Source organism: Halichoerus grypus, chromosome 2, assembly GCF_964656455.1.
Source record: "Halichoerus grypus chromosome 2, mHalGry1.hap1.1, whole genome shotgun sequence".
Classification (NCBI taxonomy): domain Eukaryota; kingdom Metazoa; phylum Chordata; class Mammalia; order Carnivora; family Phocidae; genus Halichoerus; species Halichoerus grypus.
In genome coordinates, this window is record NC_135713.1 from 149955931 (window position 1) to 149968096 (window position 12166).

At 42.6% G+C, this 12166-nt stretch overlaps 1 protein-coding gene across 1 annotated transcript in view; it reads right to left on the reverse strand.

Moving 5' to 3' along the window:
* UBE2G1 (ubiquitin conjugating enzyme E2 G1) overlaps positions 1–12166 on the reverse strand; it is a 99979-nt gene that overhangs the window by 16490 nt on the left and 71323 nt on the right. The window contains exons 3-4 of the mRNA XM_036078415.2: positions 7322–7419; positions 1191–1369 (exon numbers count right to left, since the gene is read on the reverse strand). Of these exons, the coding sequence (XP_035934308.1) occupies positions 1191–1369; positions 7322–7419 (277 nt within the window). The remainder of the gene's footprint in view (positions 1–1190; positions 1370–7321; positions 7420–12166) is intronic.

Consider the following 12166-nt stretch of genomic DNA (forward strand, 5'->3'; position numbering starts at 1 on the left):
GGATTTCAAGCGGTAATCAGAATGACGATGCACGGCCCATGGTGTGCAGATCTGAGGCCCATCTGCATAGTTCAGCTTCAAGCAGCATCGGGCAAGGGCTGCCCTTTCTCAGGAGTCCTTGTGGTGCCAGGACTCAGCTGCTCTGAAGAGTTAATAACTTCTGCATGTTCATACTTTCAGGTACTTGCTCTTAATTTATCCTTAATTTTAACCTTTATGAAGATTAAGATACAATTTGTCAGTTCTGATCTTACTAGAGAGAGTTATAGTTGAGCATGAATCAAAATAAACAAGAATTAGTTCCCCCTCAAAATGATTCCACAGGATTTCTTCTCCTCTCCCGCCTCTTAGAGTTCTCGGACTGACACTCGACTAAATAAAAAGCTAGGATGGTTTTCTGTCAATTTTTTACTTCAATTTGATCACTAAATATAAAAATGCAAAGGCATACATTTGAAAAAGGTTTATCAAAGTAGTGTTTTTCTACAAAGACTATATACTATCACCCAAGTTTTTGTATTAGTTACCTATATAAAAGTTACCTAAATAGAAAAGTGAATTTAATCTCCTGGCTTTGATATATACTAACAAAAGTTCTAAGAATAAGAATTACAATGAAAGGCTTTTCAAAGGAGAAGAGAAGGCTGAGGAACACTAGACTACTATCCAGAGTAAAGGAGACTAATAAAACATAAATACAGAATAAAATGTGGGTTCCCAGATTCTGGATTTAAAAAAAAAAAAAAAAGCAGGTATGAGGAACAATACTGGAGAAATCTGAGTATGAGCTGAGTATGCATGGAACAGTACTGAATCAATGACAGACTTGTGCTGTGGGTATGAGAAAGGGTGCTCTTGTTCTCAGGAGAGGCCACTGAAGTGTTTACACGTGGAGAGTCAGGGCATCGATAAAGACTTCTCAAATAGTTTAGGGGGGAAATGTAAAATCGCCACAACTGGTGAATCTAGGTGAAGCGTGTTTATAGCTATGAAAGACGAGGTCCTTATTCTTAAAGGAGGCAGGTTCAAGTATTTAGGAGTAAAGCTTAGTTATGTCTGTAACTCATTTTTGTACAGATTCAGGAGAAACATAAATGTATACAAATCGATCTGTAGACACACACACACACACACTGTCGTTCTAATCAAGTGTAACTGAAGGGGAGGGGAGATTTGCACGAGGGCCTTACCGCAGCATCAACGTTAGCAGGTGAGTCTCCGTTAGGGTCCGCCAGCATTGAAATGACACTAATCATGATGGTTTCCACAGTGTGAATAGGGAGCCAGCGTTCCTCTGGCTTTTCATAACCATATTTATCTTCCCCAGGCTCATGAAGAATGGAAATGCATACATCACCATTTTTATCAACTGCAAAATTAGAGAGTAAGAGTCCTGTTTAAAGTATTTAAAATAACATGGTTAAACATAAAGTGCCTATTATGGATGTGGCCCTGGCTCCCACGGTCCTTTATCAAACACTGAATATATACAGAAGATGATTTCCAAAAATGGAACCTGTTCACTTTTTAGGAAGACCACAGATTTTACCAAACAGGACCCATCTGTCAGAGCCAAGAGACTCTCCCCCATTTGTGCAGAACTTCAGGACACCTGGCACATAGATGGGGTCTAGCATTTTACACGCAGTAAACACAGTGAATCTGCTCTGTTTGTATATAAAGTATACGATCCAAATACCAGAACTGTCTCTATGTAATGATTTCCTAGATTCCTCACTAACTTGCTGATCTAAATTGGTGACAGTCAAACATCCAGAGACTCTCCTAAGAAAAAAATAAGAAGTAACCTCTTAATGCACTTTTTAAATCACATAAAGGCAAAATTACATTTTCAGGAAAAGGAGTGCACCCAAATTTACAAAAGGAGCATGTCATATTGCCAGTGAAAATTCATCAACGTTAAATGACAGTCATGAGGCATCTTTTCTATAAAACTAGGATTTAAAATCCAAGTCACAAATTAGTTGTTGATCAAAACAAAGGTGAACTTCGAACCCACCAGCTCATTTATATCACACAAATACTCCTTATTGGTGAAACTATCAAAATCATCACTAATCTTTTATGGTGAAGTTTTTTTCTCCACTGCAAAATACAAAATAATAATAGTAAAATATACTTATTTGGAAAATGTTAGAAAAGACAAAAAAATATAAGAATTTTCGGTGTAGGGGCGCCTGGGTGGCTCAGTTGTTAAGCGTCTGCCTTCGGCTCAGGTCATGATCCCAGGGTCCTGGGATCGAGCCCCGCGTTGGGCTCCCTGCTCTGCAGGAAGCCTGCTTCTCCCTCTCCCACTCCCCCTGCTTGTGTTCCCTCTCTCGCTGTGTCTCTCTCTGTCAAATAAATAAATAAAAAATCTTAAAAAAAAAAAAAAAAAAGAATTTTCGGTGTAAAAAGTCTTTCAACCAAATGTCCAAATCCCATCAAAAAAAAAAAAAAAAATCAATGGCAATGTCTACTTCATTCCTAACTTCCTAAGTCTAACAGATTTTTTTTAAAGATTTTTTTTTATTTATTTGAGAGAGAGAGACAGTGAGAGAGCACAAGCAGGGGGAGCAGCAGAGGGAGAAGCAGGCTCCCCGTGGAGCTCCATCCCAGGACCCCGGGATCATGACCTCAGCTGAAAGCAGACGCTTAAATGACTGAGCCACCCAGGCGCCCCCAGATTTGTGACTGGTGTAATTCTCAAGGTTATCTTTCGTCTCCTGACTTGGGCACCTCCCCTGTTGTTAAAAACTCTGGGGAAGCCGCGCCGGAGTCTACACATACTGCTGCTCTCCAGCAAACCCTTCCCGAATGCATGCTGTGCACGTGGCTGTACAAGCGCGCTCATGTCCCAGGCCCCCACCTCCCGGTAAAATCTGCTGGGTGCAGTAACTAGATCTAGAGGCAGGAAAAGTAACAACAAACTGTAAGCACACTGCAAAGTTCAACACAAAATGCTTTTACCATCTTCTTTAGATAATTTCCTCACACATTACATAAAAAGGATTTTTCCAAGTCATTTTCTTTGAAAACATGGTATTAAATGTTTCTATAAAACTCTCTCAGAGAGAATCAATTTAAGATCCATTTTCCTTTTTTGGAAATTACTGTTATAATCCAGCATCTTTAAATTTTTAACCTCGAGTCCTTTCATTTTAAACATAATTTTCTTAAATGAAAGGTTTTTAGGCTTCAGACCTATTACCAAATTACAGTTTAAAATGTGAAATACAGGTGGGACACCTGGGTGGCTCAGTGGGTTAAGCATCCGACTCTTGGTTTCAGCTCAGGTTATGATCTCAGGGTTGTGAGATCAAGCCCTGTGTTGGGCTCCGTGCACAGTGGGGACTCTGCTAGAGATTCTCTCCCTCTCTCACTAAAATAAATAAATAAATCTTTAAAATAAAAAGGTGAAAAATAATCTGGTTTTTCCTAAATGCTTTTGGGGGTGAAATTTCTCCAGGTATAGAAAATACACGTATTTCCTCTGGTGCAATGTCCATTCTTACTCTTTACTCATTTATACACTCAAATGTCTAGTTTTTTCTTGCCAAATTGCTTCCTTAGTTTTCCCCACGTAAATTTTTCCTCTCACTTTCACGCCCCAACAGTGATCTTCGCTGCCGCCCTTACTGACATGAGGTTCATTTACAAACCTTATTCTGCATTCAGTTGCACCATTTATCTTCACTCTGTTTAGTCTTTCAGGATGGGTTATGTGTGAAACTAGAAAATTCTTGCCCCCAACACCCAGCAAATAACTAATACTATTTTTTTAAAGCCACTTGAAACTGTTCACTCCATTTGGAGTTTTAATCCCCTTTTCTAAATCCACTCCCCCATACACAGCTAGCCACCAGCCTCGGCCTCGACTACCCAAACCACATGTACCCTCCCAGTTACCCCCTCCCTGGAAGCTGTGTGTCTCAAGTGACAGAAGCCCAACTGACCCCCACCCCCACCCTCTCCACACGCCCACAAAGTGGGTTCTCTCTCTCTCTCTCCTCACTGGAAACTGGCTTCTGCTCCCTATCAGGATGCCACGACTGCTCACAAAATGGTCTGAACAACCTTCTCCTGGGTGCTTTTAAAGTCCCCCTTTCTGGGTCACAATGAGGGACACTGTTGAGGACAGCTCCCTCGGCCTCCGTGACACACTTCTTCACTGGCTCTTGAGCCGATCTCTCACCTTCCAGTCTTCCTTAGTCTGACTTGTGACATTACATGATGTTACCCCACTCTCCGGCATTAGCCATCTTTTCTGCGGGGAAATTAACTCATTCTTCCCATCACAATGTTCCCCGTCCCCTCTGTCCCCCCAGTTTTGCTGAGCTGTAACTGACAGAGAACATGGTGTAAGGTGAGGTGCAGCACACAGTGATTTCATACACGCTCCCGCTCACCTTGACGCGGATCAATACCAAGGCCCTACACTCACCTTTATCTAACTATCTAAGTGGAAATGGCAAGTATACCTCAAGAAAAGCAAATCCAAAATGGAATGCATCTAAGCCACACAAAGCGAATTTTTACCTCAGAACAGCATCTCTAACAGCTTTACTGAGACGGAGGTGCACAGTTAACGGCTTCTCGCATGTTTACAGAGTTGTAAACTGTTGCCACAATCAATTTCAGAATACACGCGTCACCCCAGAAAGAAACCACATATGCATTAGCAATCACTCCCCATTCCCCACAACCTTCCCCCGAGCCTGAGGCAAGCACGAACCCGACCTTGTAGCTCTAGGTCTGCCGATCCTGACAGTCCAACCTCAACGGAGTCCCACACGGTGTGGGCTTCTGTGACTGGCTTCGCTCCCCAAGTGTCATGTTTCCAAGGCTCATCCTGTCGGTGACGCGCGCCGGGGCTGCCCTCCATAATGTGTATATATTAAGAGCGGGTTTTCTCCTCATAAATGATGGACACTGGAGCTGCTTCTACTGTTTGGCCATTATGAACACTGCTGATAGGAACATTCAAGGACAGGTGTCCTGTGGACGTGTTTTCAACGTTCTTGCTTTTCTATCTCGGAACGGAACTGCTAGACTCGTTCCCCACAGTGGCTGCACCACTTTACAATCTCACCAGGAGTACAGGAGGGCTCTAATTTGTGTGTCCTCGCCAACACTTGCTTATCATCTGCCTTTTTGATGACAGCCACCCTGGCCCGTGTAAAGTGGTGTTTTGCTGTGGTTTTGATTCTACAATTGTTTTGTGGATGTTCCGTCAATTCTAAATTCTTATCTCATCACCACCATCCACATCTGCTAGTCCACAAATGAGAGTAACTCAATTTCCCTTCCTGCTACGACTCTCCGTTCAAGCTTCCATGGTCTCTTATCCGCAGCACTGACAAAACCCTCTCCATGTCTCCTGGCGGTTGGTCTGGCTTTCCCTTCCAATCTTTCCTCCATGGGTGTCATCTTTCCAGAAGGAGACACAGTCAACGTGAAGCTACCACACAGCTTTAAAGTGCCAGAATTTAATGAGAAACCACAGCCTAAGGAACAAAGTTTAAGCCAGGCGTTCACACAGTCAAAATTCTGTGTAAGAATCACATTCTCTAGAAAGTACTCCCTGACCCTCTCTTCCACTACCCAACACCATGTGGCAGCAACACTGGTCCTCTCAACGTCACTGTGACATCTGCGTGTCCGTTCTCCCCCCTCGCAGGCCTGGACACCCTCACAGGAAGGGACCGTGACTGACGAATCATCTTCACCTCCAGTGCCTTGCAGACACTCCCGGCTGGGTTTTCCGTTCGTCCCATGTCTTCACACACCTCCTGAGTCCCACTCTCCGTGTGTCTGCCATCCCCGCCCCACCACCTCCTCAGGTTCCCTTCCTTCACAAAGCACCTCCTCTCTCCAGTCAAGTCTTCATTATTTCACTGATGCCTCTTCCCTCATGGCCTGAAAAATGATTCAACCTTAAAACAAATCCTCATTTCATCAGCTGTCCTCTTAAACCACCTAGGCCACTTTTCTCCTTCCTCCCCAAAGAAGAGAAGTCCCACGTGTTGCTCACATACGTGCTCTCACAGAGAAACTGAGGCCCAGAGAGGCTCCACCTACAATCACACAGCTAACGTGTGGTGACGCCAACACTCAGAAGCTCTGTTACATCTTCTTTTGAAATAGGTGCAATTCAAATAACTCAAGTGACGGGTAAGAGAAACTGCCAAAGCCTAGGAAGAGAGGAAACAAAGAGCAAAGCAAGAAGAGGCGAATGCGGTAGATTCAGGCATCCGCGCTCCATGGAGGACTATCGTTAATGCATTCTACCACAGACAGACTGTTAGGAGATATTTCTCTCCCTCGGCACTGATACAAGGGGGCACAAGTACAAGTACGGGGCCAGTTCTAGTCTCTCAAGACCCGTCCATTTCTCAAGCCACTGGGCTCTAATATATTCTCCACACCCTTGTAATAAAGCCTTCATTCATTCATTCATTCACTCACTCACTCACTCCTCTCTCACAGACTTTTGCTCAGACTAATACAGGAGCCTCTCTCCTTGGCAATGCAAAGTTGACTATGAGAAGCAGAATGCAGAACAGCGCAGGAGTCAAAAAACGACAACTCTGATTACAAAATACTGACAGTCAAAATACTTAGGAAAGAAATGCTTGCAAGCTCTATCACAAAAAACAAGGCCAAAAGTTCAGGGAGACTGTGTATAAACACAGTTTATCTAGCCTAACCTCTGACTCAAAGTGGATTTTAAATGGTAGCACATCTCTGGGTAAAAAAAATTCAGAGTCACCACATTTCAGGCACAGCAGGACTGGATGCTTTCCAAAGCTTCAAACACAAAGTCCAGCATCTAATGTGACCCTGTCAGTCACCTTATGAGGCAGGCAGGACACTCCCTTTTTAACAGCTAATATAGGTAAAAAGTTAAGAGCTGCCCATGGTCTAAGAGTGAAGATGAGAAATACCAATTTTTAAAACCAGGTTTAATTACTCCTATACTCTCTGTAGTAGACAATGAGTCACCTAATACCTTGGAAATTATCTCAACTGTAAGAGCTGTATTCATGGCAAGTATCACCCAATAGCCTTGCCTCTAGTTTGGAACATCAGGAGTCTCAAAAAGAGATGAAATCTAAGTAAATAAATATTTTTTATATGATGTCTATTCCTGCTGTTCTAAACAAGCTAATACAAGGCCAAGTGCATAATGAACACAGTGAACTTAGTACAAAAATCCCAAAGTAACTTCACTGAGAACTACATCTTTCTTATGGACCCTGAAAACCTCAGTGACAGGCATCATATTAGCAAATGTAAAAGTAAAACTAGATAAACTTACCATTTGGGTGCCAGATTTCTGTAATGAATTTCATTTTAGGAGGCCGGAGGGGATAATCTTTTGGGAAAGTGAGATGAGCCTTAAAAACACCACCTTCACTGGAAGAAAAACAAAAACATGTTCTTGCCTGTAAATTCCTGCATATTGACAATTATTAAAACAAACATAAAGCAAGGGTGCTAGCGCTCACACTATAAATGAAGTGAATTAATAACCTGGGTCTCAAGCAGATCGTTTACACTCAGTTTAATAGACGGGCAACACCTACAACCTTACCGAACTCCCGAGAAGTAGGAAATGAAAGAAACGGCCGGCCTTAAACCGGCATCCGTATCAGGTCACATGACTGTTGTGCTAACAACCTGTATCCCTTCCCAGGGCACTAATCTAAGTCCAGAGGCTAACTGCCCGTCAGCTCTCCATGTGGCTCTCCGACTATCACCCTTCCCTCCACTCCAGCCCATCTTCTTTCTGTTCTGCAAGCACAATAAGCTCTTTCTCACTCAGAACTTACACATAATTTGTTTGCTCCCTGTGTGGAAAGATGTGCTGACCTTCCAATCGTCCATTCATCTCATCATTTAACAAATACTTCTTCAGCCTTTACATGCCAGACACTGGCAGTGAACAAGGTATAAAGTCTCTCCAGGAGTTTACATTCCAGTGACTTTCCAGAGCAGTGCCGTCCAATACAGCTTTCTGCACACTGGAGATGTTCTACGGGCAGACTGTCCAAGATGGTAGCCACCAGGCCCCTGAAATACGGCTGGTGCAACTGAGGAACTGAGTTTTTAATTTTTTTTTTAAAGATTTATTTATTTATTTGAGAGAGCAAGCACGCAAGGGGAGGGGCAGGGTAGAGGGAGGGAGACATTCTCAAGCAGACTCCCCACTGAGCACAGAGCCCGACGTGGGTCTCGATCTCATGACCCTGAGATCATGACCTGAGCCTAAACCAAGAGCCAGTCACTCAACCGACTGCGCCACCCAGGTGCCCCTGAATTTTTAAGTTTATTTAATTTAATAGCACATATGGCCAGTAACTGCTGTATTAGTGCAGTCTTAGATCAGTGCCATTTACTTAGGAACTGTTCTTGAAGAACTGTCAAAACAGTACAATGAAGTGTACTATGTTAACAACAAAAACCAATGAGATCAAGTCAGCCTCATGGGGCATATAACTAAGTTCATGCATTAGGTCGTTAGTACTAGCCATTTCCTGTGCTTGAAATACCCTTCTCCCCTTGTCATCTTTTAGAACTCAGCTTTGGGGCGCCTGGGTGGCTCAGTCGGTGAAGCGTCTGCCTTTGGACCAGGTCATGATCTCGGGGTCCTGGGATCGAGCCCCGCATCGGGCTCCCTGCTCAGCAGGGAGTCTGCTTCTCCCTCTCCCGCTGCCTCTCCCCTGCTCATGCTCACTCGCTCACTTGTATAAATAAATAAGATCTTAAAAAAAAAAAAAAAAGAACTTAGCTTCAACGTTACCTCGAGACTTCCCTTGACTCCCCAATCTTAACTCTCCGCTGTGTCCCTCTGTCACACTGACCTTTCATTTCTTTATTCCAACATCTATTTGCACATCTGATTCTTTTACAGTTCAGTATACGCTCCATCAGAGCAGGGTCACGTGCTGATGTTTGTGTCAGGCCAGCGAGAAATGTAATTCTCAGTTCCTTAAATGGTTTTCATTCACTGAACAAATATACATTGATTACCTACTTGTGTGAGGCACTGTTTTACGTAAAATAATCAAACAGAAAACAACATTAGAGATCACTGGTTTCACAAGCACTTACCATTTTGGTGGCAGAAGAAACTATCAAGCAAAACATCACTAATAGCTACTGAAATGATATGAGCAATCTAATATTAAACTTTTAAAAAAACAAGTATCCATAGAATAAGCCCATCTGTCCTTAAGAAGGAAAAATGGGGGTATGCTTCTATACAGACAGAAAACCTGTTGCAAATACAGCCCCCGTACATAGCAGTGGTTAACTGTGGAGCCAGGATTACGGGGATCTTTTCCTTTCTGCTTTGTACATTTCAATATAGACTGAATTTTTAACCACAAGCAAGTATTAATTTTTATTGCCTTTTTCTGATCATAAAGGATTTGGGCGGGGGGAGGGTGGGGACTTAAAAACAGAGAGGCAGATCATTAATACCAAATACCTCTGAATACCTAGGGAAGGCCAATGGGCTCCCAGCACACAGGGTAACTGTGGTAACACAATTGTGGTAAAAGCAACAGGAGAAGGCCACACAGGGTGAAAGAGAGAATGGGGTGGTCAAGGACAAGCATGATGAGCAGAACAATTTAAAAAGTTTGACAGTTAAAGAACAGGATAATTAGATGGGGAAACAGCACAAATGCAAGGCTTTAAAAAGGAAGAAAAAAAAATACCCTAATTTGTTTACAAGGAGATGGGAAGGTGCTGGTAGAAAGACTAGGGACACCAGAAAAAGAACTGAGCCATTGGAAGCAGAAAGAAAGAAAGGGGAGCGAGGGGCCTCACCAAGAAGAAGAAAGAACATCTTTTCCTTTTGCACTGGAAGAAAAACAGACTGAATGTGGGACAGATATCCAGGGGTAAAAAGGAAGAAAAATGACCAGTTTTATGCCTGCCATATGGCCTCCATTTCGTAACTTACAGAATGATTTACTGAAGAGGAAAACCTGGACACCTGAGGGAGACGCTGGGAAGGACACACCACACTGGCGGGCACCTTCTTGCCCCGGCTACCCCAACTGTGCGGGTTAATGCCACAGTGGCCCTGGGACCGTTGATTGTACGGACTCGCTTTTCAAACTGGGGGTGACTCACTAACCAGTTTTCTTGTTTAACAAATAAAAATCAAATAGAAAACAAGGCGCTTCTCACAGGTAGTCTCTTTGACTTATGTAATCTGCATGCATGTTTCTACTCACTAAAATGTATGCACATAGTCTACATCAGGTCAGGATGTAGAACACTTCTGATGATGGGCTGTGGTGGAAAAAAGCCAGAAACACAGAAAACAGCTAAGAATCTATGTAAAAGGACATCAAAAGAGCTGCCACAGGCCCTCGCACTTCACCTGCTGGTAATGCTGCTCCTCGGTTGGAAGCAGCCTCCCTGGGTCCCTTCATCTCGACGGATTTGATCCACCTCGTATTAGCTGACTGGAATCCCTGTCCTCAAAAATTGCCTCCATCTCTTAAATTATTTTCAATCTTTAAAATATCAAATTTTATTAACAGAATTATCTCAAAGGGTTTAAAGCACACAATTTTCACTCTGTCTACAGCGCCCTCCCCACTCTGAACCAATCACTTTATTCCGTATAGTTTTTCTCCTATGGTGGACTCCTTGACATCTCTTTCACCTGGGGAATCCTACCTGTTTTTTAAACCAAGCTCAGTGGTCCCAACTTGTGGGTGCAAGCTTCCAGTGAACAGCCAAATTAGCAAAGATGAGTGCAAAACCCCCATGATATGAAATATTGTAAACTAAACATTAATATGTCACATATTCACTATTTTTCAAATATGCAAAGATGTTACTGTGATGAGTAAAATGACAGTTTATAATAAAAATAAAATAAAAAGCATCTGTGAATTAAAAATATCTTCCACTACTTCCACTATTCTCTTCATCACACACAATACTAATAGTACAATTATCGGCATGATGTTAAAAGGAGGTGTGAAACCAGAAGTTTCACATTAGAAAAGGCTGAGAAACCTAAGCCTAGCAACTGTCTTCCACGAGCCTCACTTACTGTTTTTGTATTAAACTGCAAAAATCTTACAAGGACCAGATTCTATCATTCCATTTTGTCAGATCCTACCACTCTGCCGTATTTACTTTATCTAAATGATACACTGTATGCTGCCGTCTCAAACTCTGCTCAACATTGTTCTTTTAAAAATATTCCTGGTGATACCTGTTTCTTGTCCATTCATTTTATCTGACGCATTTCACAATTTATTTATCACACTCATAAGATATTTGATTGCTTCCCATTTCTTTGCTGCTACATGCAACAGAACACTGAACATCCCAGACACTTCCTGGCACAGGGTTTCTACCCTAAAGACAGAACTGCTAAGACAGAGTTTAAGTAACTGGTCGAAGTCACACAGCTAACACAGGAAGCAGAGTTGGGGAGCTGCGCAGAGGCCCCAGAGCCCATGTTCTGAAGCGCTGAACAGGAAGGGATGTGGCCTGGCTGCCAACGCATCACTTGCCAAGCAATGGCAGTACAAGGTTCCTTCCTTCCAAATTCTCGTTACAGAATATATGGCGTAGAACTGTAAAAGGATTTTGTTACTGTAAAATAATATTAACCAGAGTTTGGTTAACCGACTCTACATGTTCTACATCCACTCAAGGAAAAAGGCAAAACAATAAAACGCATGTAATCTTAACATTCTCCATATTTTCCACACCCTTGTCAGTGGTAAGGAATAAAATAAACCGTACTTCCTGGGCAGACTAGCCATTGATGATGAAAGAAAAATTTAAGGGATAAAAGAAGGTGCACATTCACCATTCACTAACACGAATTTATAAAATTTGTAATTACATGGTGATATCCAGGCTCCTGAACTTCTTGAAAAACGTGCTGCCGCTCCTGCCTGAAAAGTCTACTTCTGTGGACACCACCTGATAATCGGCGAGCTGAACACGCAGGTACGCACACCAGTTTCAGCTCTCACAGAAAGACAGCCTAGAGAATCTGTTCTTAACAGACTAATGGGCAGAGGAGTAATACACATTTAATACCATGTAAAGATGAATAAAATGGCTACATTCATACTCAGGCAACGCTCAGTCTTCAAGCAAGCTGGAATATGCT